Source organism: Cavia porcellus, unplaced genomic scaffold (genome assembly GCF_034190915.1).
Source record: "Cavia porcellus strain 051 isolate PalLab524CR breed Dunkin Hartley unplaced genomic scaffold, mCavPor4.1 scaffold_28, whole genome shotgun sequence".
Lineage (NCBI taxonomy): Eukaryota > Metazoa > Chordata > Mammalia > Rodentia > Caviidae > Cavia > Cavia porcellus.
In genome coordinates, this window is record NW_026947511.1 from 44,567,256 (window position 1) to 44,594,807 (window position 27,552).

General features: G+C 41.7%; 1 protein-coding gene across 6 annotated transcripts in view; it reads left to right on the top strand.

Annotated features, from left to right (window-relative positions):
- The window catches only part of Dnah8 (dynein axonemal heavy chain 8), a 254,705-nt gene that overhangs the window by 91,604 nt on the left and 135,549 nt on the right, over nucleotides 1-27,552 (top strand). For all 6 annotated transcript variants that reach the window (XR_010044105.1, XM_063238969.1, XM_063238971.1 and 3 more), the window contains 17 exons: nucleotides 433-632; nucleotides 2,818-2,971; nucleotides 4,480-4,643; nucleotides 5,396-5,498; nucleotides 6,889-6,993; nucleotides 7,439-7,600; nucleotides 10,738-10,962; nucleotides 14,182-14,354; nucleotides 15,131-15,309; nucleotides 19,041-19,228; nucleotides 22,030-22,116; nucleotides 22,215-22,322; nucleotides 22,508-22,642; nucleotides 24,435-24,596; nucleotides 26,348-26,594; nucleotides 26,714-26,955; nucleotides 27,043-27,183. Coding sequence is in view for 5 of the 6 variants with exons in the window: in XM_063238969.1 (XP_063095039.1) it covers nucleotides 433-632; nucleotides 2,818-2,971; nucleotides 4,480-4,643; nucleotides 5,396-5,498; nucleotides 6,889-6,993; nucleotides 7,439-7,600; nucleotides 10,738-10,962; nucleotides 14,182-14,354; nucleotides 15,131-15,309; nucleotides 19,041-19,228; nucleotides 22,030-22,116; nucleotides 22,215-22,322; nucleotides 22,508-22,642; nucleotides 24,435-24,596; nucleotides 26,348-26,594; nucleotides 26,714-26,955; nucleotides 27,043-27,183 (2,775 nt within the window). In the remaining variant the exon portion in view is untranslated. The remainder of the gene's footprint in view (nucleotides 1-432; nucleotides 633-2,817; nucleotides 2,972-4,479; nucleotides 4,644-5,395; nucleotides 5,499-6,888; nucleotides 6,994-7,438; nucleotides 7,601-10,737; nucleotides 10,963-14,181; nucleotides 14,355-15,130; nucleotides 15,310-19,040; nucleotides 19,229-22,029; nucleotides 22,117-22,214; nucleotides 22,323-22,507; nucleotides 22,643-24,434; nucleotides 24,597-26,347; nucleotides 26,595-26,713; nucleotides 26,956-27,042; nucleotides 27,184-27,552) is intronic.

Sequence of the window (27,552 nt, forward strand, 5' to 3'; positions counted from 1 at the left end):
GGAATACATTCATTTTGGAGCCTTTCAGTCTAGTCTTCTGTCCCTTACTTGGTCTTCTCTTTTAAAACGCTTGTTTATATATTGAGTTCTTAGTGAATTTGCTCCAGGCTTATTTTTCCAAATTTCTCATTCTAAGAGTGGCAGGGATTGGCTTCACTGTAGTGGAAAACTCCAATTAGAAATGTAATTAAGAAAAAAATGAAGGGATCAAGTTCCATTATCCCATGAATGTACTACAAGAAAATAATTAGCAGCCAGGGAGTCAGGTTCTGGTGTGAACCTGCTACGAGCCTTGGGTATTCTTGGCTGCAAAATGACTCACTGAACTGAGTGACCTCCGGGACCCTTCCAAGCTAAAACATCCTGTGATCTTAAGATGCACTTAATTTGTAGCTGAAAACATAGCCTTTGTTCTTTGATATTCCTCCACAGGACATTTGCATATCTGCCAGTAAGGAAAAGGATATTGAAGCGAAGCTGACTCAAGTGATTGAGAACTGGACCAACCAGAACCTCAGTTTTGCAACATTCAAGGGGAAAGGCGAACTTCTGCTCAAAGGCACTGAATCAGGAGAAATTATCACGATGATGGAGGACAGTCTGATGGTTTTAGGTTCCTTACTAAGCAACAGGTAATTTTATAATTTGAGGAGGCGGTTTTGATGCGGTATTTACACTATAAAGCCTTAAGTAAGTGCCTAGTTTGATAGCTGTGCCATCATGAGTGATTCTGCCTTGTGCTGCTTGCTCTTGTCTGTCCCGATGGGCACTGCCTTTTTCTCAGATTTCATGGCCTCGGTCTCTTCTTTAATGGTACTCATCTGCCCCCTACTTTCCCAGACCTGCACCATCATAATTACCCCTCCTGCACTTGGCAGCCTTTTCTCTATACGTCCTGGCTCCGCACTGAGAGGACTTCCTCATTTTCTTTTCTTTTTCCTTGGTTCCTTTGATTTGTCATCATGCTCTCTCTGACTTGCCCTGTGCAAGCATTAACCCTCTAGCCTAGAAAGAGCAAGCCAGTCACACACAAAAGCGATACATATCTAGGAGACTGGTACTGAGAAACTTCGATTTTGTATGGTAAAAAGCAGTCACATCTGTGTGGGGTCCATTGAACTGCTGGGGCAGCTTGAACGGGTCCGATCCTCAGGTGCAGCTGCAAGAAATTGTCATGAGACTACATCAGATCATGTATTTGTTCAGGTCTTTATGTTTGCAACTTGCATCCTCGTAGTTGCGCAGGAGTTCCTGACTGTTCTTCCCCACATACACCGAGGACGTATGTTATAACCCCATCATGAGTAGAGGGTCCTGTCCAGGGAGCATGGGAATTGTAACAGCCTTTCTCCAGAAGGGAATTGGTCCATGGTTAGTGAACGGCATCGCACATGACGTCCAGCTCCAGGGGCAGCCTTCTGTTTGGATAATGTTCTAATCTCCAAAGCTCTTAGAAAGTTCTGGGTTACATTTACTGGGCTAAAGTTCCCCAGGGGCATCATCTCCTGCCTCCAGGGAACTTGAATAGTCCTAGTAAAGGCAGCCACAAATTATTGATTAGTTCCCAGACTACACAGGCGCGTTGCATATTTTGCCATCTTGACTTCTCGGATGACAACCTCTTGAAGAGAAGGGCTGCAGAGTTTGCAGCCCAGGAATTCAAGATGTAAATCCTTGAATTTCTTACTGGAACAAAACCTGGTTAGTGTAATACTTCTTCATGGCACTAATAAACTCAATGTTAAGATTCTGCTAGAAATAGTGTAAGGCTATCTTAAAAGTCATCACATTTTGGGAGATTTTCCTCCAGATGACCTTGCAACACCAAGTAGATTTGGAAATCCTGTTTCAGAGATAGCTGCAGACTGACCTCATAGCAAGTGGAGCTTCATACATGTCTGGGATGACCTTAATGTGGCTTTGAAAGGAGGTCATATGTCTGCATGGGTGAGACCAGGTAGTGCCTAGATCACAGCACTTTCCTTGTGATGCCGGATTTCATGGGATTTCATGGTCTTCCATGGTTTTCCTAGTTATAGTGGACAGTACCACAAAAAATTGTATAATATAAGTACCTGGCCAAAGGACAGAAACGAATCATACTAGATTTTATTTAAGATCTTCTTTTTCATGCTGCAGAGTTATACACATCAAAGGTGACTCTTATTCTCTGTGCAGGAACATTTCTTCTTCCATGGCATCCACACTATTTGTTGTCATTCTCTGTTGTGCTCGGCTTTGTAGAGAGATCTTTTATTCTCATGAGCACTCCTGCCAGCTCTGATGATCAGAAAGCAGGAGCTGTACTGCTCTGGGGTAGCTACCCCAGATCCGCAGCACTGCAGGGTTAATTTGCAGTGACTGTGGAATCTAACGTGGCAGGAAAGGGCACTTGTGTGAATGGACAGCTGATCTCAAGCTTGACCCTAATTTGCAGTAATCCTTTCCCACGTGAACTGGTGATACCTAACCTTCTCCTAATCTTTAGATTTGTTCTGTGCCTCCAAGCTTTAGAAGCTTCTTGGATGAATCTTTTAGGACTGTTCATAGAAGTAAAATTCCTGGATAATGGTCTCATGGATTCATAAATCTCTTAGATCAGTAACAAACTGTCTTATATGATTCTTTCACAGATGGAAGGAAACAGCAACAGCAGAGAAAAAGAAAAAAATTCGTTAGCTGTATGAAATGTAAAAGCGACCGCTCTTTTAGAACAAAATACTCATTCCCAAAGGAATATTTGTTGTCTGCTTTGTTAAACCATGTTATTTTCTAATCTTTCTTGAAACATAATGTTTTCCATGCTTACTTTTTTAGATACAATGCTCCATTTAAGAAAAACATACAGAATTGGGTGTATAAATTATCCACTTCCTCAGATATCATTGAAGAGTGGCTAGTGGTACAGAACCTTTGGGTGTATCTTGAGGCTGTATTTGTAGGGGGAGATATCGCCAAACAGCTACCTCAGGTAAATATGGCTTTTAGAATTACCGAAAAGATGGTTTGATGTATCTGTATATCTCTGTGAAAGCCCTCCCGAATTCAGATGGCCAAGCCTTGACAAGTGAAGGGTTGGCAAACTGTGGCCCACTCACATGTTTTAAACAAAGCATCCTTGAAGCTGAGCCTCATCCACTCCTTTGCATTGTGACCACAGAGCTGAGTAGGCTTAACAGTGCCCAAAGAGCCCACAAAGTCCAACATACTCATTATTGGCCCTTTACAAAAAAGAAGGAAGAGGAGGAGGAGGAGGAGGAGGAGGAGGAGGAGGAAGAGGAGGAGGGGAAGAAGAAGAAAAAGAAGAAGAAGAGGAAGAGGAAGAAGAAGAAGAAGAAGAAGAAGAAGAAGAAGAAGAAGAAGAAGAAGAAACAAGAATAAAAAGAAAGAAAGAAAAAGATGTTGATCTCTGATCGACTTAGCATCGAAAAGAAACTCAAATTTCAAACAGTGAAATACCTTGGAACACACGCTCAACTCCAGCACTATTAAATTATAGTAGCTCATCTCTTCCAAGAGTTAACCTTATAGTATTTGTCTGAGAGTAATATTAAAATTAATCTGTATTCTAGAATCCAACTGAACTATTAGTGAGTCTGTTACCAGCAGATCCAAAATATACTGTGGGACAAAGAGACAGCCTTAGAGGATTTTAACTTTAAAAACAATTCTATTCTGGTTTTTCAATGAATGTCAGTAACCAAATGATAATTTGGGACTATGAAGGTAACTTTCCTCTTACCAAATTAAGCCTAAAATAATTAAGCCAGAAATTACTAAATTTCTGTCTATAGAGAAGCAACATCTCTATAGATGATAAATCAAGGATAAAAGGGATTGAAAATGGCTGATTGGTCTTTTTAACACATTTTTTAGGACATAAAACTATTATCTTGCTTTTAAACTAGAAAAGAGAATTTTTTAAAAGAAGCAAGATTATGCCAATTTCTTGAGGCATGTTTTTTGCAAATTACATGCAAAGCTTTATATCATTCATGGCAAATAGAAAATTTTCATTTGCCAAGATGTAAATGAGCTTTGTTTTGTTTGCTATTTTTTCTTTCTTTTCCTGGGGTATTATTGAGCTGTAATTATTCCAAGGACCCTGAGATCAAATTATTTTCATGCTTCTTCAGTTTGTTCATCAAACCAAAGCACCCAGGGTGCTGAAAGACTAGATCTGAACTTTAAGTTGAGAGCTCTGCAAATTAATCATGTGGTGCTTCAAAAATGTATTAAACTCAGGGAAACAGACGAGCGCTAACCCCCCTGTGATGAAGCAGCGTTTTAATAAGCAGCTTTGTAAAGTGTGGGGTTTTCTTTTTAAGAATTATTGTTCAGGTGAAGAAGTTTGTTTAAATGATGTTAGCCTGAGATTAGTAGAGATTGGGCTGAATAACGATAAGAACTTTGGAAGTGAAGACTTGGCTTTTTCATTATCCAAGAGCTAATCTTTACCGACTGTGGGTTTGTTTGTAGGAAGCAAAGCGTTTTCAGAATATTGACAAGTCCTGGATAAAAATAATGCAGCGAGCGCATGAGAATCCCAATGTGATTAGCTGCTGTGTTGGCGACGAAACCATGGGGCAGCTTTTGCCTCATTTACACGAACAGCTGGAAGTTTGTCAGAAGTCGCTTACAGGGTAAGCACTGTGTTGTTTCACATGTGACGCGCTGTGTCCCGCACAGGTTACTCTGCTGACTGCATGTCTGGTTGTATAGTGAGGAATGAGCTGGGAATAGGACTTATTTATCTTTTCCTCTTTTTATTGGTTACACAGATGCATGGATTTTCTGTTGGCAGATTCATCATGCACACACTGCGATCATTTTCACCCCGTCCTGACTTCGTTTTGGCTTAATCCTCAGTTTTGTTCTCAAAACATCCTTGTGTTCTTCCGAGTTTAAACCATGAGGTTCCTGATACTCTTGGAAATGTGACAGAGGGGGCTCATGATAAGAAAGACGGTGGATGTTGGGGTGGCCCTGCTCCAAATCACTTTCTCATGATCCTTTTGTTTTCCTAAGTGGCATCCATGCTGGAACCCAGACTTGGGGGTCTCACCAGACATCATGGAGGGGAATAGGAAATGTCTCCAGGTGTTTGCCATTGTCTTATTGAAGATAATAGTGATTTCTGTCTTCACTAAAGAATTAGTATAGCCAGGTGTGGTAGTGCACACCTGTAATCTCAGCACTTGGAGGCTGAGGCAGGAGGATCATTGTGAGTTTGAGACCAGCCTGGGTTACAAAGTGAGTTCAAGACCAGCCTGAACTGCATAGAGAGACCCTGTCTCAAAAAGAAAGACAAGACAGACAGACAGACAGACACACACACAGAATTAGTAATTCAGAAAAAAATCACTTTGTAATATGTTATTGACATTATTTGCAGGTATTTGGAGAAGAAGCGGTTATTATTTCCAAGATTCTTCTTTGTGTCTGATCCAGTTCTCCTGGAAATCCTTGGACAAGCCAGTGATTCCCATACCATCCAGGTATAACCCAAGTGTTTGAGATAGCTGTCGCCTTTTCCACAGCATGTATAATCAAGAATAAAAACCAGTTAAGAAAAGTAAAGGTTCCCTGGGTATGACAGCGAATGCCTGTACTCCCAGCACTCTGGGACGCTGAGGCAGAAAGGTCACAACTTTGAGCCTAGGTCGAGTAACTTAGTGACTTAAGGAGACCCCTGTCTCAACATTTAAAAAATTGAAGAAAAGGTTAGGGAAGTAGCTCAATGTAAAGGCCCCATGTTCAGGCCTTAGGACTGCCATAAATCAATTAGTCAGTCAATCAATAAGTCTTACACCAGCAGGCAGGAAAGACGAATATTAAAATTATATCGGTCATATTCCGTGGATTCAGAGCCTGGCACAATGCAGTGGTGTTGATGAGCAGAGGTGTCCCGCTCTGTCTCTCACTAGCTGTGTGGCCTTGACAAGCTTCTTAATTTTACTGTGCCTTGGTTTCCTTATTTGTCAAAGCAGGAGACTAGTGTTTCCTGCATCGTGGGATTGTCATGCAGGTCACACGAGGTGACGCATAGCTTGTGCTTGCAGATTATAATTCACCATCTTCAGGATTTTACTTCAGAGTCTTAGACCACAGGGTTTGCGATTCAGATTTGTCCTTCTTTTCCTTCTGGAATGCTTCTCAAATGTCTTTGGCTGTTTCCGAGAGCAATACTGCAGGAGGAAGAGCAAAGCCTTTGCACTGAGCTTGGAGGCATTGAGAGCTCACCTTCCGGCTGTTGCTGGCTTTGGGATCTGGGAAGAGATCAGGAAAGGGAGGATGGGTGTAAAGGGCAGACAGACAGTGCAGAGAGGAGCAGGACCCACTGTGCCTGGGAGCGGAGGGCTGGGTGGTGCACCCTGTGTCTGTCTCCATCTGGAGGGAGGGAGAGGATGGTCATTAGTCCAGTCTCTGAAGCATGAAAGGGGCATTTGCAGGACTGGGAGAAAACACGAAAACATCCCATAGGATCCCCCACCCCTGCTCCCACCCCACATAACCCTCAGTGTACTGGTGGTTGAACCTAGGGCTTTGGCACTGAGCTACCTGCCCCCCCCCCCCCGCCTTTTATTTTTTATTTTGAGGCAGGGTGTTGCTAAGTGCTCCGGGCTAGGCTTGAATTCACATCCTCCTGTCTCAGCCTCCCAGAGTGCTGGGTTTACAGGTATGCACCATGACACTCAGTTTCTACAAGATTTTTCCAGATGCCTCCATTCAAGGGTCATAGCAGAGCCTGTATTGTTTGGTTTTCAGAGATAAAGAAATAAAAATTTTGTTTTCAAAGCTAAAGAATACTAAGGCTTTTAGAAATAGCCCAGGGCTTGGCGTTTGGCTTATGCACGATGTTTTGGTTTTGTTTTGTTTTTCCTACAGCCACATCTCCCCGCAGTGTCTGACAATATAAATGAGGTGACATTTCATCCAAAAGACTACGATCGTATGATGGCCGTTATATCAAGAGAGGGAGAAAAAATTATGGTAATTTGCTTTGTTTTGAATTTTGTTATTAGAATTTCTTTAAACATTGAGGTTGATTTCCGAAGCATTTGCACGTATGTTCCCACTGACAATGTAGTGAAGGAGAATGCAGTTCTCTTATAAAAAAATAAAAGGAGGGAGAAAGTAACCTTGGGCTCTAATTCCATAGCTCTGGCTTCATAGAAACTAGTTTGAATAAACCATTGAACTTTTCTGTGATTAATTTTATTGCTATAAAAGGAGAGTTTAGACTGGGTGATACTACTGTTCCTTCCGGTTAACAGTGTCAGTGATTAGGTGAATCCACCTATATTTAATCTTGTATAAAACATAAAACAAGCTGCCGCTTGCCCTTGGGGTATTGTGAAGTATTGAGGTAAGGGTGAGACTTAGTTAAAATACCAGAGCGTCATCAGTGAGACCTACACCTGTGGTGTGTTTTTAGCTGGACACTCCCGTGATGGCCAAAGGTCCCGTCGAGATCTGGCTTCTGGATTTATTGAAAGTACAGATGTCATCGCTACACAACATCATCAGGTCTGCATTCTATCAGATCAGTGATTCGGGATTTCAGCTCTTGCCTTTCCTCAATCACTTCCCGGCACAGGTGAGATGACCGCGTTTACTAACGGTTAAAGGAAGTGCGGCCGGGTGGTGCTCAGGAGTGACGGATCTGGGGGTGTGCAGCGGGCTGTTGAACCGCTACTCGGGAGGGCCTTGCCGTCCTGGCAGCTCTGGCCACCTGCTCATGAGCCCGCACCAGACACAACTCATCCTCTGGCCAAGGGTGTGTGCGGAGGCTAAACCGCTCATGGGACACACAGCTAAGGCGTACAATGCAGTGCATATGAAGACCTAGGTGAGTACCATACAAGGATAATGTGGATGGACCTGGACATACGTTAAAGGAACGAGCATTGCTTTTCTTAAAGTGAAACCCTTCTTGCTTTTTTTGTTTATTTTGCCCTCAAGTGAGTAAAATTGCCATAAGGAAGGCTTTCTCAGGTGACTAATTTCTTAAGGGGAGAGACCTGCAAGAGGCGGGGTTGGAGCAAGCGGGCAGGGATCTTGACCTGTCCACCGCTTGGACAGGTCAAGCGTTATTCAAACCTGATAGGTACATGAAGAACTAACAGTTTCATTAAATTTCCCCCAGATGAGTGAAATGACGGTGATCGTAATCTGATCAGAAATAGTGTGAGATCAGACAAGAACTATCCAACAACAATGGGGCAGTTTACCCCAACCGTGTTTCTTTTCTGTTTGCCCCAGCCTCAACCCCAGATCCTAAATTAACGCCCACACACTGGGGACAGATGAAATGATAGGAAACCGCTGTTCAAACCACGAAAGTCCAGATACAGAGTAAACCTTTACTGGGCAGAATATCTTGTATTCTCATTTTTAATGTTATGTAATATCTTTGACAAACTTCAGTATTCTTACTATCTTTGTGGTAAAGCCTTATAAAGTTTTTACTTGGTTAGCTGAGAAAAGAGCTCCTGAGGTTAAGTCAACATATTTTTCCCTCTCCCAGGAAAATTCAGAGTCTAATATTGAGCCCTATTTCTGAAGTCTGTATTCTGAATATTGTATTCTGAGGTCTCATTTAGACTGTGGGAGAAAAGCTGAGTACAAGTTCAAAATAATGGTAAAATTGAACAGGAAATAGCAGGAAAGTTGGCCAGTTTTCTACAGTGTGTTTTTATTTTATTTTATTTTTTTTTTAGTGTCTTTTGAAGTACTTTTTCCAAATAACTGGAATTTGGCTGCTATCAAAGTAATCTAAGATTTTTGTTTAAAGTTATTTCAGATTTCACATATGCTTTCTTCTAAAACATATTTTAAGGATTATGAATGCAATGGATCCTTGCTACAAACATTTGGAAAAGTTTGGAAAATAATAAAAATTTCCCATATTTTTATTACCTGGAAATAACTATTAATTTTTTAGTGTATTCCCCTCTAGAATTTTAATATGCTCATTATAAGCAGCAAATAAAAATGGTGAGAATGAACATTATTTTTTATTTTAATGAAAAATCCTTTAATTTTAACCATTAAGTCTTTTAACGTCTTAGCATGAATATAAAAGCATAATTTAAAATTTTCTTGAGGACTCAGGAAAATTATTTTAAAGATTTACTCTTGAATACATGAAATTATGAAGTGGTTTTTCAGGGTCTCCTGGTCCTATTTTTCTTTAATTCAGACACCTCCATGCCACTATACTTTTGTAGCTTTTTCTTATTGCATTTTCTATCCTGGGCGGTCTTAGGCTGCGGGAGTTTCCTGACATCACGTTTTCTGTAGGTCCCAATGCTCGTCTCAGGAGGTGCTTTTATTTACCTTCCCCTGCAGATCCCATGATGTGCACAGCTCTGGCAGTGAAAATATACAAGTTCCTGACGAGGCAGGGATAAAGAGCGGTTCATCCTTGTTTTACTTACTGTGGAACCCAGCAGTGCCCACATTCTGCCCACATAGCATTCAGTTCTCTGTGAAATGTGGGATTCCTTGTGTGCCGAGTGATCTGGGTCTGTTGCTGGATTCTGGGGAAAAATGAGGTCCCTTCAAACAACAACTGATTCAGTGAGGGGGTGAAGGTGGGGCTTGTTCAGATTGCTTTGACTACTCCCTTAGAGCCCAAATTATGGGTCTTAGGTGACACTCATCAGAATTTCTTTATGCTGGGTCAAGATACCAAGGACAAGTATCGACTCTTTTCACTTCCTGTCTTTCTCTTCTGTAGACAGATAGAAATGTGACCTGAAGATACGAATATTAGTGAGAGATCAAGAAGGGAGATAAGCAGTACTTTTTTTTTTAGAAGTTTGGAAAATATTACTCAAGAGAAAGTACGTCATTAATTCCATTTGCTTTCCTTGGAAAGGAAAATTGTTGCATGGGGTATCTGGTGGTCTAAGGCTTTCATAGGAACGTTTCTTATGCGTCTCCTGTGACATGCTGCAGTCTGAGCATGTCCCTCGGAGTGTGTGTGCTGGGATGGTAATGCCCCTGCAGTGGTGTTGGAAGGGGGAGCCGAATCAGAGGTGAGTAGCTTCTTGGAGCTTCCTATTAGTCATCATGAAGTCAGATGTTAGAGTGAGTTTAGCCCTTATGAGCATCAGCTGCACCCACTCCTGCTATGAGATGGTGAGCAAAGGGGGGCATTCCTCCGGTCCTGAGCCTTGGGCTTGGGCTTCCCAGCTCCTAGAACTGAGAACCACATTTTTCCATGATAAATTACCCAGTCTGTAGTATTCTATCATAGCAACATAAAATGGACGGAGAGAAGTTAATTCAGCAACCAGTGGGCATTATTTAATTATTCATCTGCTTCATTTCCCCAAAAATGAGACCTAACAGCCTTAAAAATTAGGGATCAAAATTGCCAATGAGCCTGCCCTTGCCTTACCTGCCATTACAGAGTGGCCACCGAGCAAGACAATAGTGAGGTATAATTCTGACTGTCGCCACAGTAATGGCCAGGGAGAGCTTATTTTCTAGCTAGGTTTTAATTTGGAGAAAACATGGTATGTACCTTAACATAATTAAATATCAATAGTAGAATGTCAGATGTTTTTCCTTTTGGAGTGGAGAAATGCATGTCCCTTTTTCAGTTAAAAACAAGTAAAGTCCTGTTTTCTTGTGTGTGTGACTTCTATGTGTGACTTCAAACTTTTATTGCAGATATGCTTTAAATAGTTGGCAAATATAAATTTTTGTCTGCTGGGTTTATAGGTTGGGCTTCTGGGAATTCAGATGTTGTGGACACATGACTCAGAAGAGGCTTTACGTAATGCAAAAGACGACAGGAAAATCATGCAAGTGACCAATCAGAAGTTTTTGGATATTCTGAATACTCTCATTAGCCAGACAACACATGACCTAACCAAGTTTGATAGAGTGAAATTTGAGACTCTGATTACCATCCACGTGCATCAGAGAGACATTTTCGATGACTTGGTAAAGTATCTTTTTTTTATATCAAATTAACTTCGTGTACTAATTAAGAAGGAACAGTTAAGGATTACACATCTTGTCTAACTTACATAAATTTCCCATCTCCTTTGTTTTCACAAATGTCACCTATATGTCTCACAAATGTCTGTATCAGGTGGTTTAAGTAGCCATATATGTATATCTACGTGGTTCTCTGAAGGTCTGGAACCAACAAATAGGCTACACGTCAACTAATTGTTTCATTAAATGTTAACTAGGGGCATGATGTTGTTGGGGTGGATCATGGGCTGATATACCAGCTGTGAATGGAGAGGTCCAGAATTAGTGGAATTGAACTTCAAGGTTCTCACTCATATGGCTGTTTGTCAATTGATAGCATCCAGCAGGGGTTGATTTGAGCAAGGTTCTTGTGTAGGGTGGGAGTAACAGGAATAGTATTTGAATTTCTCTTGGAAATAGCATTGTAATCAGTGGCTTTGGGCTGGGCCAAGTTATCCTATTAGCAGGAATTTTCTGTCATGGAATAGGGCTCCCAGTGGTTTTCAGATTTCCTCATTTAACAGTCTTTATTGCTGCTTTATTTGACTTAATTTATTCATCTTAAAGGCATCCCTTCCTTCATTAGAGATTCATAATCCATGCAAGTTGGGACTTTTTAAAAAGACAGTATGATCATAGACTACCAGTTTCAAACTTTTATAAAAAAATTCCAATCAGATAAGTGGTATTTATTGAAGGTTGTATGAAGGGTACATAGCCAGTCATCTGTTCTCCTGAAACCTAGATTCTCATTTTCAAAATTTCCTGTGTGGACCAGTTGCATTAGCACCATCCAGGAGCCTGTTAGGAAAGCAGAATCTCCAGCTCCTTCCTCACTCCCAGACCTGCTGAGTCACCATCTGTGTTTTCACAGGATCTGCAGGTGTTCGCACATGTAGAGTAAAGGCTGAGAAAAACTGCTATGGAATTTTCTCTGGATCAAACTAATCGTCAGAAAGCTGCACGCATAGACATACTGCTGTGGCCATCTGCAAACTGGCTTTCACTGCATTGCAGTTATTGTTAAACTTTGACTTTTACTGAAGCCCGTCTCAAGAAACACTAGTGTGGGATGTGTTAGTGTACTCCTCTGAGCATATGCTGAAGATGTCCTCATTTCTCTCACTGACTTCTTAAAGGCAAAGTCCTGTGGGAGAAATTTCTTTCACAACTAAGTACTGAGCAAAGCTTTACTTTCCAACCGGAATGAATTAAAAAACCAAATAAAAAACCCAACTGGGCTACAGTGAGAACTATGAAACTGTTTTCTTTTTGTCTTAATCACCACTGACCTCATCATCAGTTTCCATCCCAACTAAAATAGGATCTTGTAGCCAGCATAGGTACCCTTTATTTTCCCAAATGTAATGCTTACATTATAATCCGTATGTACTCAGCACCCAATAGCTATATTCTTTTCTTTCTTATCCATCCCCTCCTTACCATTTTACTTTTGATAAAAGTAGCTACTTACCTCCATCTCCAGGCCTGTGCATTCTGTGTTAAAAAGGAAGTCCCTAGGAATGGAGCTAGACTATTGTTACGTGTAAGTAGATTCTTTAAGTGGAGCAGGAAGCATGAGCTTAAACGATGTTACAGACAATAATAATAAAAAGCAAGACTATAAACAGCAAGGTGTGGGAGTCCTGGTCAGATGGAGAGTTGAGTATTGCAGAGGTCCTTGTACATGTCAGAAGTCCAGATTTTAGTGTCTGTTGAGTAACCTGGAAATGGATCTACTGAGCTGTTTTTTTAAAAAAAGCAGAACAGAGGTTTGTAAGAGACCAGGTAGTGAGAATCGAGGCCTAACTGACCGTCTCTGGAACCACAAAGGGTAAGAACAGCAACCTGTGCTCTGCTGGCAGCATGCAGACATGCTGGCACGCTGCAAATTCCAGGGAGGAGTCACACAGCAGAGATCCTGTTGTTCACCTGGGCATATGCTATAGACAACAGGAGGCAGATGAATCTTCTACCCCAACTGCTTGCTCCTGTATCTAAGTAAATAAAAGCGAGGTGAGCCAGATGCAAGAACCCTCTGGCCATCTGTGTCTCAGATAAATGGTCCCTCCCCCTCATAAGCTGATTTGGAGGAACGCAGGCTGAAATGATAGCAACTGAAGTAAAAAAAACAACTTAATGCTTGTATTGTTCGATTGGCTTTGCAGGCTTTAGGCTGGTAGTCTGTGCTTCTAGTTAGAGGATAGCAATATGCAATACAGCAACTGTGGAGGATTTCCTTCTGTCTTGTTTTTGAAATCCAATGTTTTGTTCCATTTTATTGTTTTGTTTTATTCCCTTTAACATAAAGAAAGAGAAAAAAATTATCGCTGTGTCTTGTGTTTAATCTTCTGTTTGCCCCTCTGCTTAGGCATTCCTTGCAAGCTAGTTTCCTACAGAAGTTCCTTCAAGTTTACCAGGGGGAAGTCCTGAAGTACTTTGGAATGAGATTGTGGTGGGATGGAGTTCTTAAAAATGCTGGCCTGGCTTTTGTCTCTTCTCAGGGACCAGGTACTAGAGCTTTCATCCACAGTGACAAGAACCTGGCACATCTTGTCCCATTCTTAGGTGTGGTGTATGCTGGTGGCCTGGCCATACTGCTGGTACAGGAAGACGTTCATTTCCTGGCTTAATACTTTCAGTGATCCCAGCTCCACGAGTACAGTCTCTAAAATCTCTCCGAGGGCACCACGATGCTCCAACTCTCATTCTTTTTTTAACACTGAATGTTCAGTTGTGTACTGAACTTTCTCTCAGTTTCTTAAACACAGGAAATAGATTTTCTGGATCTTTGCCTTTTATTTCCCTGACCAGTTTTTAGTTTAGATGTTTTTTTCTTTTAAGCATCCCTCCCTGATCTCCTGGGCTAGGTTAGTTCTCTGGCTACATATTTTCACGAACACTGAATTTCTTTGATAGTGCTTTCCTTACTGTATTGAAATCATTTGTCTTTGTTTCATTGTTTGTTTTTGTTCTTTTTCTGTGCGCTCCAGAAGGCAGCAACAGTGTCTGTCTTTGTCCTCCCAAAAACATACTGTCAGGCACAAAGGGAATCAATAAATATTTGTTTAATGAAGGAGAATCAGTGCATGAATGAGTGAGCAGAAATTCCCACATGCTTATGTTTTATGCTCAGCATGCTAAGTTCAGCGTGTAAATTTTGAAAATTTCATGTTTTTTAAGGTGAAAATGCATATCAGATCTGCTACCGATTTTGAGTGGCTTAAACAGAGCAGATTTTATTTTAAGGAAGATTTGGATCAAACCGTGGTATCAATTACTGACGTTGATTTTGTTTACCAAAATGAATTTCTGGGATGCACAGATCGCCTCGTTATCACACCATTAACTGATAGGTTTGTTATTATACTTCCTAATTAAATTATGTGTTGCAAATTGTTGTAAAGTTATATTTGAAATATTCAAAATATTTACCGCTGTGTCGGGCCTGTGCTAGCTCATCAGTCTCACGTGAAATAAGCATCACTATTACTTAAATGAGGATGCTCGTTAAACTTTTATGAAGTAGACAAAGATAAAGGATAAAAGCAAGCTTGAAGGTTGACTGTGAGTAATTTAATAATGAGTTTTAGATTGAAAGATGGAAACTATTCCAAGAAGCATAAAGAATGTGATCAGAACTGCAAAGAAAAGTACTTTGGATGTCATTTGATTCAGCCGGCTGGTTTTTCACACGTAGAAACGGATGCCTGAAGTGAAGTTTGTAAACAATCAGTCCAGGGCAGATCCTCTCACAGTTCTTTGCAGTAACGACACTAAGCAAGAACTGGGTCCTTTTTACTTTCATATAATGGACAACACCCAATTCCGTATGCCATTCATAGAACACATTCAAAACAGAGGAATCGACCTGAGTTAATTTTTAGAACATTTTGTTCTGCTATGACTGTAAATAGAGCTGCTTCCAAGTAAAATGATAACACAGTCAAGTTTCATCTTCAGCCCCCTCTTGATGTCCCTCGCCTACACCACTATTTGATCACTTCTTTTGTGTGGGCTGTTAAAACTCTACCAGACAGGTCCACTCTGATCACACTGGACGCTTGCTTGTGCTTTTCTGTAACATGAGTTATACTGCATTCACAAAGCCTTGTCTAATTCACGCTCACAGATGCTACATCACGCTGGCTCAGGCTTTGGGAATGAACATGGGAGGAGCTCCGGCAGGACCTGCGGGCACTGGCAAAACAGAAACCACAAAAGACATGGGCAGGTGTTTGGGAAAATATGTGGTTGTCTTCAACTGCTCAGACCAAATGGATTTCAGAGGCCTGGGAAGGATTTTCAAAGGCAAGTGTTAACTACTGTTACATTGTTTTTTAAGACGAATTTGTCCTTTATTAAACCTGATATAAATCTAAAATGCCATTATCCCAGTAATCAGCATTAGTATGAGTTGACCTAAATGTGTTGCCATTTTTCCAAACAAGATGTGGCTGAATATTATCAGTTGAGCATGGTTCAATACTATTGCTGGTGTTACAGTCCATGCATTGAATGTATATTAGCTTATGAAAATGGAATCAGTGTATAATAGATAGAAACAACAGTGGAGGTAAGAACAAGATAGCAAACTGATGACAAGGTTGACTTCCTTTCTTGTATTAAATCTCGTTGAACTGAAAGATTTTTTTTAAAAAGCACAGCAGTACTGGAAACTAAGAAGGATGGCTATCAGCAGTTGGAAATTTTGGAAGAAATCCTGGAGGGTATCTAGGAGGTGATTTCAGCTGAACAGGAAAAAGAAATCCAAGGGAACTCCCATCTCAGAACACAGTCCTTGGCTCTGTTTGCCTTTGTATCTCCGTGCATCTCAGAAATCTCGTGCAGACCAAGCTTTAGATGCCATCTCATGATGAATCTCTAATTTATGACTGTGCATTAGACTTCTGTCTGAAACTGTGGCTCCAGATAAAAACGTTGACTTGACATCACCACTTAAATGTCTCATAGGTCCAAATTCATGACACCCAAAATTAACCTCCTGTTCTCCTCCACATCTGCTCATTCCCCAGCCTCCTCTACCTCATTAAGTGGCCACTACATTCTTCTAGGTGTTCAAACAAACAAACAAAAAAACCCCTTTGACTTAGCCATCACTTCTGTCTTTGTCTGATATTCTAATCCAGCCCATCCACAAATGCTATCAGTGGTTTTACTTCCCAAATACTCTCCCAAATTTCACTCCCCCACCTGCTGTCATCCTGACTCAAGCAGCCAGCATCTAACCTGAAGCAGCTCTGTAAGCCTCCCAGCTGGTCTTTTTGCTTCTATGCCCTTCCCTACTCCATTTTTGTCTCAAAGCAGCACACAGTATTCCATGTAGATCAGATCACGACATGGTCTCCTGAAAGCTGTCTACTGGCTTCGCCCAGAGTAAAAGCCGGGATCCTTACAGTGGTCCGGGTTGTCGTGGACGATCACGCTTGCTCCTTCCCGTACCGCCCTCACATTGTCCCAAGCTCCTAACGCCTTCCCTCCCTCCGTCTCCGACACCCTACTGCTCTTCCTGAGGCTGCCAGACATTTGATGCGTGCTCATTTTTCAGAACCCTGACATTTGCTGTTTCCTGAGTTGTTCTTTTAGACATCTATCCACTCACCTGACAGCAGACGTGGCACTGCTGAGAATTTGGAAGAATTCTCCTTGAGAAGAGGAATAAGCGAGGACTCTCATTGTAATTCCTGTCCCTCACTGCACTCTAGTTCTAGCCAGTGCAGTGGAGAACAACAGACGTGGTAGATTTCAGCAAAATCTGAAGGAAACTAGAATTTAGTAAGTTTACTAGACTGTAAAATCAGCACAAAGGCAATTTTTTTTATTTATCACAAAAACAGAAAATGAAATTTTCAGAAGTTTTGAACGTGAGTACGACACTGGGGCAGAGGTAGATGGGTAGACCAGTGGGATATAATAGAGAATCAGAAGCAGGCCAGGGGCACCTGGTATGTGGTTAAAAAATGATATTGTAAATCTGTGATGAAGAGGTGGACCTTATAATAAGTGGTTCTGGATAGTAGATGAATATTATCTAACAAAGAAAATTGGATCCCTACTTTATACCATACCCCAACATCAGTTCTGGGGGCAGTGCCTAAATGTGGAAGGCAAAAGTGGAACGGTAGTTTTAGAAGGTAATAATTGTTTTTAGAATAAAGGTTAATACAGAAGTTACACCATGAGGAAAAGATCAATACACTTGCCTACGCTAAGTCAAAAACAGGTTCGTTAGTGGAAACCCAAAAGAGAGTGAGAAGCCATGCCAGAAATTTGGACAAAGCTTTGACAATGTAAACTCTCTACAAAGGGTTAGTGTCCTTAATATATAAATACTGCCTATGAATCATCAGCAAAGATGCCACAGTAGAAAAATGAGGAAAAAGACAGCTTTTTATAGATAAAGAAAACCCAGTGACCAGCACCCAAACAAGTACATAGAATGATGAAATTCCATGGGCTGGGGATTTAGCTCAGCAGCATAAGTGCCTGCCTTGCAAGCATGAGGTCATGAGTTCATTCCTTGGTACCTAAAAAGAAAAAGAAATCCGTTCTGAATTTACTTAGCAGATTATGACTTATGTGTCATTTTGTTTGTTTGTTTGTTTATGTGAGACAGGGTCTCACTTTGTAGTTCAGATTGACCTTGAACTTGCAGTGATCTTCTTGCCTCAGCCTCCCACGTGCTGGGATTATAGATGTGCACTACCATGTCACATGTTTTTGACCACTGGCAAGAATGTAGAAGAACAGAAACACTTATCCCCTTTGTGGGGGCGTAAATGTTTTTGGATATCAGTCATTCACTTTCAAAAGCAGGCGTGCATATTTTAAGCCGCCATCCTCTTGGCATATATTTGGAAGGCGTATCTGTGAATGTTCGTAGCAGCATCGCCTGCAATGGCAAATAACTGGAAACAACCCCAAGCGTCAGTTACAGTGGTCTTGATGCATAAATCGTGAACATGTAATTTGTATATATTAAGGAAAAAAAAATGAAAATCTGTATCCACAGTGCTGTCTACAGTAAAAATGACATACCAGAGTAGCAGGGCCAGAGACCAAGCCCCAAGCTTTCCTCCCTGTCCCAGCCATTTCTTCAAAGCCCCAGAGACAGGCAGGGGGCCTGCAGACAGGAATTTGCATGTGGGATGAGGACCAGCACACTCACAAGTCACTGGGCAGAGATAACTGTCATAACAGTATTTCCAGAACTTAGGGAGGCGCTGACTGCTAAACTGGAGTAAAGAAGAAACAGAAGGAAAGGCCAAAGAAAGTCAAGTTAGTAGTTTCCGAGAGATTCCAGAATCTTTTACATTCAGCCAATTAAAACAGGTGGTTATGAGACAATAACAACTGGAATTCGTGGAAGCTGGAAATGCAAATTGAAAGAAAGAAACTCTTCAGCTGAAATATCAAGCCAAGAGAATGTACCAGAAAGGGGAAGAGAGGTACAAAATCGGACAGAAAAGCTGAAGTCATGTATATATGACTTCTATATAACAGAAATTCACAAGGGAGAGAGAAAAAGCCTGGGCAGGCTAAGAATAAAAGAAATGAAAACACTTCATATAGCTGACGGTAACACAGGTTTCTGTCCTTAGAGAATGGACAGCAGCACTGTTCATGATACCCAGGTCTTTCTTTGTGCTGGGTTTTGTAAGAAACAAATAAGAAAATCTCTGGCCATTCTTATTTTCTCCTCACATCCTGACATTTTTATCTTCTTGCAATAAAGGAACAGAGCGCTCTGACCCCACGGGGCATGCCTTATTTTGTTATTTTCCCAGACACTGTGGCTCCATCCATGTTCACCTCCACTGAAGGCAGAACTTCCAGACCGAATCAGATTTTATCTCCCTTGGACTATTCCTGAACATAATGGTGTCTTCATAAACAGCCAGATCTGAAACTTTATATAAATCATGCTTAAATATATCATTTGCAAGCACTTTGGAGCAATACTGCTATCAAAAAGGTGTATTATAGACCAAAACTCACAAATTAACTGTTTTTCATGCCAGGTCTTGCACAGTCGGGTTCCTGGGGCTGTTTTGATGAGTTTAACAGAATTGAATTGCCTGTATTATCTGTGGCGGCCCAACAAATTTACATTGTCTTGACAGCGAGAAAAGAGAGGAAAAAACAGTTCATTTTTTCTGATGGTGATTGTGTTGATTTGAACCCAGAATTTGGGATCTTCTTAACAATGGTGAGAATGTAGTCTTTAAATGCAATTTGATTAATTTGATTGTTACACACTTAAAAAAAACTAGAACCCATATATTAGTTGGCAAATGACTATCAAGGAGTTCAGACTCTCTTATTGTGTGATTTTTTATGGCGTAGAAATCAAGCTTAGGGCCTTGTGCATGCTAGGCAAGCACTGTACCACTGAGCTATATTCCAGGACTTTGGAATTGTTTTTGCATTAGGGAAATTAGTCCAGTTTGAAGATGAAATAGTAATACGTTGATACCAACAGCTACGGTTCATTGATCACTAAGAGATAAAGCTCTGGGCTTAGGTACTAAGTCAGCATAACTCATGCTGCACTAACAAACATTCTCCAAATCCTACTTGCTTAAAACCTCAAACTTGTTTCACTGGGGGTTGGCTGGGTGGGGTTGGGAGGCCAGGGTCTGCTTTATGTGCCATTACACTGGTATGCAGGCTGGCAGTGTAGTCACGCTCTCAAGCATTGCTGGTTGCTATGGCAAAGGAAAAGGGAACACAAGGAGCTGTGCTCTGTTTCTTTCTCAAAGTGTCACGAATCCAAATCCCATTGGCTCCAGTTCATCTGCGTGGTAGTACTTGACTTTGAGTGGGGAGGGCCTATCATGAGATTTCCAAGGAGGAGGAGCTAAGTGGTCAGAAGCTCTAATGGCTTCTGCATGCTCACTGTTTCATCCCCTCTGAGGGCGGGCGTTTCATAGCGTGTGTGCCTAAGGCTCAGGGAGACCAGTAAACTTGCTGACGTCACACAGCCAGTAAGAGAAACTGGTTCTTATGACTCTAAACTTGGCTGCTTAACCACTACACTAAGTATCCCCTGATACTAACAAGAAAATGACTTAAAGTTTTCAAAGTAATTTAGCAGCCTTATACCAAGGAGTCATAATAAGTTCAGTTACTGCAGATTGACAACACGCAGATAAATTGTCATACAGATCAACAGCGAAAGACATGAATAAACAGAAGTTTCCATGAATTAGGGAAATGAAGTTAATGTTGAGCCAGTTTTAATGGTTTTATATGTTATCTATGAAGGTAAATCTCTGAGTTGCAAGATTAATACAAAGTATTCAGTTTTAAAGATCCCAGTGGACAAAGATAAATTATAGACAGCAAAAGCAGCGAAGTTTCTGATAAGCTTTATTGAAAGCAAATATGCAGTAAAGCGACTGGGGAAATAATAATCATCTAGAAGTTACCGGTTATAATAGGAAACAGGATGAAGACATTTGCTCAGCGTGAAAGTACCAGTGAGAAGAATTTTTACAAGTTTAACAGTCCCCCAGGATTAAGAACAAAATTAGAAATATTAATTAGATAGTTGCATTAAGCTGTGTATAACTGAGACATAAAAAAATACTTGCTTGGCATATAAGGCTTTACTCTACTAAGATTTTTCAGCGTCTACTCCATCACGGTTTCCATCTCCAAAGTCACTTTATGACCCAACATGCTACAGAAAGCAGGTCGATTTTGCTCCAGCCAACCAACTGAACCAACTACAAATTTTGAGGGTATTTCACAACAATGTGTCCCTTGGCATTTAATCACACCAGCTGCAAAGCATGCTGGGAAATGTAGTTTTTAATCTCAGTGGTGCTGTACTCAGTGGGCAGCTGGGGGTTCTGTGCCTGAGAAAGAAGAGTATTGAAGGCCAGCTGGTGATCTGTATTTTCAACACCTAGCAAGGCCTATAGTCTTCACATACATTTCAGCAAATGTTCGAGACTTGAAGGTTTCTTAAGTAACTGTTGTAAAATAATGGGGCCCTTATTTGCTACAGGTTTTTGAACCCCCCCTTCCCCGGGCTTTTCTTCGGAACCTTCGGAGTTGACCTGCCTTCACTTGAGTGTTCGTTCTGTACTGTTTTGCCCAATTTTATTATGCTGATGATGTGGGTAGTTCCTTTGAAGAGGCGTTATGGTAGCCATTGTTGATCTCCTTGTATTTTGTTTTTAAGTCATGTACCATGTTCATCCTTTTGTTTTGATTGACTTTATTTTGTTTTGTCTCATTTGGTTTATTCTCTTCAAAATAAAAAGAAAAGAAATTTAGTTTCCTTTCCACTTTACTTTTTTGTTCTTTCCAGCACAGTATTTTCTTATCATCCCCGACTCTTCCCCTCACACTTGTGTTTCTTTTATTTTTTTTTATCGGTACCAGGGATTGAACTCACGACCACCTGCTTGCAAGGCAGGTGCTTATGCCGCTGAGCTAAATCTCCAGCCCCTTGTGGTTCTTACTTTTAATGGTACCTTGTCAGCCAATGAATTTTATAACTAGGGCTGTAAAGAATAATTCAAAAGATGAACTAAAAATTACCAAAGACTGTTTAAAATACAACCTGTTAGAGTAACATGTTTTAGATCTAATTACTCATTTATTATTCACTTGTTATTTTTCTATTTTTCAAACCAATATACACAAATGCTTAATTTTTGCAATACAAAAGTATATGTGTGGCTTTAATTCTTTATTTTATTTTTTTCAATTTTTTTAGCAAGGTATCAGGGACCAAACTGACAACCTTGCACTTGCCTGGCAGGCATTGAGCTGCTGAGCTATGTCCCGGCCCTGGGGCTTTAATGAGCCAATGAAAATGGTTAAATAAAAGAAGTGATGCGAACAATATTAAATATGGATGGTTCAGTACACATTTTTGATAAAGGCAGGACATTTTATAAAACTGAATCTGAATGAGGGGTAAGAAAAGTATCATGTACCCAGAAAATGAAAATTGTATCAAGAACTAAAAATGGATTATGTTTTAACTCTTAGAACCCTGGATATGCTGGACGCCAGGAATTGCCAGAAAACTTAAAAATCCAGTTTAGAACTGTCGCTATGATGGTTCCTGATAGACAGGTATGCACTAGCCTTTCAAAGCATAGTATAATTTATGCTCTTTACCTTTTTCTTCACCAAAGTTGCTGAAAAAAAAGTCTCACTGTGTTACTTTTCAGATCATTATGCGAGTTAAACTTGCAAGCTGTGGTTTTCTTGAAAATGTTGTCTTGGCCCAGAAGTTTTACGTGCTTTACAAACTCTGTGAAGAGCAGCTCACTAAACAGGTGACTTTATCCGGGTATCTTTCCCTCAGCTGTAGCACTGGGTTTTTTATTGTGCAATCTTACCCTGGCAGATGCTGATAAGTGAGTTTTTTTCTAAAAAACAAAAACAAAAAACTGACTCTCCACTTTCATATTTACAGTTTTTCAATTTAATAATCTTTCCCTGCCTTTTCTTCTCATCACAGGTCCATTATGACTTTGGATTAAGAAATATTCTGTCTGTTCTGAGAACACTTGGAGCTCAGAAAAGAGCCAGACCGGAAGACAGTGAATTAAGTACTGTCATGCGAGGCCTGAGAGACATGAACCTCTCTAAACTGGTACCTTTTTTTTTCTTATTTCACTTTTCTAACAAGTTTGACCTGGCTTCTGTCTGCTTGCCTGGCATGTGGTGGCTCTCCTGGAGCGGGGAGCCCTAGCAATCAGGGGAATGACTGTGATTTCCGCAGGCAGAGTCCCCATCTGCCAGTGTAGCCATCACTAGCCGAAGTGGTCTCTCTTTGGTTGTGTGCAGTAAAACAGGTCCTTGCTGGGCTTCAGGGCCAGAGTTTCCATCAGGTTCTCTACCATCATTCATGGTGTAACACAGGTTCTAAGTTTGAAAATCCGGGTCTGTAGGGAACCATGAGAATCTTTGCTTTGTATGGGAATAGCGTATCTCAGCTGTGTTTCTCCCAAAGCATCAGCACTATTTCTGTTTTCCTAAACCGTGTTACAGTTTTGCCTCAGTAACTGTAGGAGTTATTTCATTGCTTTCACGCCTGTTACAACTATAGCTGGGTGTTTGGGACTAGCTGGACGTGTTTGTGTGGTATTTGTTCAAGGGCTCCTACCTGCCACATAGGGTGTCTGTGCCCTGGGCCTGCAGGTTGGACAAGAAATGGCTGTTGGGAAACCCAGGCTGGTTTCAGAAACCACCCAGTACCTCTGCCTTGTTCATTACTGTTGCAAAGCTGGTCCAGTGCCCTGCCTTGTCTGAGCCTCACCACAGCACTGCTTGGATACGGGCAGCTGGTTTGCTTATCATCGTCTTACAAGTCCTTGTGACGGGACTGAAACTCAGAGAGGAGAGGGGACTGACCCTAATCACAATCATCAGAGAAGCCAGAACAACAACCCTCAAAATGTCCCAATGTCAGATCCTGTGCTCCTTGTAATAAATCTCACTGCCCCTCTTTGATAATGGTGTGTGTGGGGTGCATATTGGGGGTTGAGCTCAGGGAGCCTCCCACATGCTAGGCAAGTTCTATACTACCAAGCTATACAGCCCAGCCCTTTTTAATTTTTATTCTGAGACAGGGTCTTGCTAAATTGCCAGGGTTGGGCTTGAACTTAGAATATTCTTACCTTAGACTCTTTGATTCTTGAAATGCCTACCTGTATATATTCAAGGAAGCCTCGGGGAAATGCCAGAGAACAAGGAAAAATCAGAAGGGGTCAGAGGTTAGGACTGGGCAATGAATATATTAAAGACATAGCTAGTGAGGAGTTGAAGTCAATTTACTTAAACTATTACTTGTAAGAAGGGCAGAACCTTGATCTAATGGAGTTTTTCAGACAATATTGGATGGAGTCACACAGGGTGATGGTATTTCCTTTCTCTTGTGGCTCTGGGGTTTGAACTCAGAGATGCTCTATCACTGAGCTACATCCCTAACCCTTTCTTAAGTTTTACCTTGGGACAGTATCTCCTAAGTTGCAGGGCTGGCCTCAACCTTCCAGGTAGCCTGGATTCGGGCATATGCCAATCACTGTGCCCAGCTGGCTGTTTCTTAGCTTAAATGAAATATCAGTGCCCTGTTGTTACAGGGTTGGGATTATAAATTTCATATCTGAAGGTCATTGTGAAAACTGGTTTGCAAGAAACAGAACATTCGTATGATAAATAATGAAATCAAACTTGGAGTAGGAAATCAGGGCTGGCTGGTGGGTGGAGAATGCCAAGAAACTTTGGCACAGTGTGGATCCAGTAGCAGGTTCAGGAGAAAACACCAGCACAGGGAAGTCAGATGAGGAAAATGACAAGTGATTCTCTGTGCAAGTAGAACACGCCATACCGGTCTGGCTCGTTGATCAGTGTTTGTTGACTTAGTTTAACTTTTTCCACCCTAGGTGGATGAAGATGAACCCCTGTTCCTCAGCTTAATCAATGACCTGTTTCCGGGATTACAATTGGATAGCAATACTTACGTGGAACTGCAAGCTGCAGTAGCCAACCAGGTTCAGCTAGAAGGGTTGATTAACCACCCACCCTGGAACCTCAAACTTATACAGGTGGGCAGTTTTGCTCTGTTGTCTGTAGTTCAGTCCGTGTGAGCTGTTGGACATCACACGACCCCAGCTTGAATTAGTCTTACTTGACGTACCTGTTGGAATAAATTAAAACGTCGTGTGCATGGTATTGGAACAAGCGTCCACAGGGGAAAAATGTTTGTCCTGCCGCACAGTAATTAAAGCAGTCATTTAGTCTGCAACTTACAACTGACGGAAAGAAAAGGTCAGGCATTCTCAGAACAGCTGCGATGTTACGTGGACTGACCCAGCTTGCTTCCTGTGCCTAGGTGGCAGGTTACCCACAGCGAGGGCCTCTCCTGTCTTTCTGCCCATCACACCCCATCCTCTGACCACTGCCCTGTCCACTTCACCAGCAGACTACAGGACCCGAGGCAGTATCCACAGGGTTAAATGTCTGTGAGCTTGACGCTTTTGTAAGGCATTTAAAAAATAAAGGGCCTCCGCTAGAGAGTATTAAAAAACTATTTGAAAACATCTGCAGTTTTTATTTTAGCTTCCTGTTGTTCACCGAGTTATAACTTACATACGTACAGAGGAACATCTCCGGATCTTAGAAGGAAATACATGGCGAGAAGTTTTAAGTGGTTTTCCTCATCTGAGGATCAGAAGCCATTAAAAGTTTGGCCAAGCATTTTATACTCACTATGTGTATGGGATACTGTGCACTGAGACCGTGTCATCTCAGGGGTAACTAGAGCAGCGTCTGAGCGGAGAGCGGTCACCTTACTCGGAGCAAAGTGGGACAGGCAGTGCCTTTGTTTCTTTTCAACTACGGATTACAGTAGTAACCTGTTTCTACCCAAAATGTTAGAACACTGCTGCTGTTTCTCCTTCTGCCTCGCTGGAAGACCTTTGCCTTATTTTTATGAAGGGGACTTCAGAGTATTTAACAGGCGCTGTCTGTCTGTTAGAATTTTCTTGAATCCCCTTTTACCATTTCCATGTGCCCCCTCCTCACATTCTCTGTGCATTTGCTTCTCGTGGCAAAAGGATGCCTGCAGCCTCTTTGTGGATAGGCACGGAGGGCAGGCTGTGCCTGGGGGTTTGTTACTCCTGGCCCCAGCCACCCTCTCCTTACAAGAGGGCCAATGGGTGATGGAGTAGGAAAGTCAAACTCTTGGGAACAATCACTGGAGAGCCTGAGGCAGGAACACCCTGAAATGTACCCTCTGTAGCTGTCACACCGTGCGTGGCCTCTTCCCATCCCTGGCACACTTCTCCAGGCCCTTTTCTGTTTCTCCTGGGAGTACCCTGAGGGTACTGACAGTGGATCCTCATGCAAGACGCACTTCCAGGGAGCTAACTAGAGGCCACCATGAAACCCACAGCTCTTCCCCGTGGTGCCGTGCGATGCTGCTTTCCACCACTGGGGGGCAATAGCATCCCGCAGGATACTGAGAAACTTTGAGAGTGGGAAAATTCGGTTCCATACCAGTAACACCCGAATCCCCAGGAGCAGTAGTTTGGGAAGCATTAGCGAGAACCTGAATTAATTATTTCCCAAAGTGTCATTCAAGCCCGCATTGTCATTACTTTATCACTTATGTCGTTTGCTGATGTGATGCTAATTGGCTACCCATAGCCAGTAAAACCAGGAACGTTTTTATGTCTTACATACTGCGGTGGTTAATGAAGAACTTCATTAAGGCTTTAAAGTTTCAGCTCTTAGCAATGTCAACCAGAGACTCATAAAATTACAATTTTTTTAAATTTATCATTTAATCGTGCAGTTATATGAGACATCTCTGGTACGCCATGGCCTAATGACGCTGGGCCCCAGCGGTTCTGGGAAGACCACTGTGATCACCATCCTGATGAAGGCGCAGACCGAGTGCGGACGGCCTCATAGGGAAATGCGGATGAACCCCAAAGCTATCACAGCGCCTCAGATGTTTGGGAGGCTGGACACTGCAACCAATGACTGGACAGATGGGATTTTCTCTACTCTGTGGAGGAAAACCTTAAAAGCCAAAAAGGGTAAAGGAGCTCTCCTGGGTGGTCATCTCTTTCCCTGCCAGTTTGTCCATGGCATGCTCTTTGTCTGATTCTCTGTCGTAATCAATTTGTGAATGAAAAGGAATTTTTTTTTGTTGCAGGTGAAAACATTTTCCTCATTTTAGATGGCCCTGTGGATGCCATTTGGATCGAGAATTTAAATTCTGTGTTGGATGATAACAAAACACTCACGCTGGCGAATGGAGACCGCATCCCCATGGCCCCGAGTTGTAAGCTTTTGTTTGAGGTCCACAATATTGAGAATGCGTCTCCCGCCACGGTTTCTAGGATGGGCATGGTCTATATCAGCAGCTCTGCGCTCAGCTGGAGGCCAATATTACAGGTGGGCGCGAGAGATACCCGAGGGTCTGCCTGGGGCCTCGGCTTTTGCACTTTCTTAATAAACAGAGGTCTGGTTCCTTTTCCATAGGCGTGGTTGAAGAAGCGGACAGCACAGGAAGCTACTGTGTTCCAGACGCTGTATGATAAAGCATTCGAAGATGCGTATACATACATGAAACTAAGCCTTACCCCCAAAATGCAGCTCCTGGAATGCAACTACATTGTGCAAGTAAGGTCGTGGTATTTTGGTGCTTTCACTACTTAGACTTTGAGGTTTTATTTTCATTCAGGGGCCATTTCCAGGATTCAAAAGTAGAAAACGGGGGTAATTCATAGAAATCTTTTAAAGATGTGCTGGTGAAGGCTCAGAGAAGATATTCTGAATGATCTCATCATCATCATCATCTCTTCATCGTTTTTGCTTTCCAAAATGATGTTATCAAGGGAAGAGGAATGACCTTTCCCACTGTAACCTGTCCCAGGTTACGTGTGTGTACCATAACGAGAGTTGACAAAATAAGTCAATAAAGCTTAGGGGAGTTGGGGAGTGCCCGCCTGGCAAGTGTGAGGTCGTGAGTTCGATCCCCAGTACAATAAA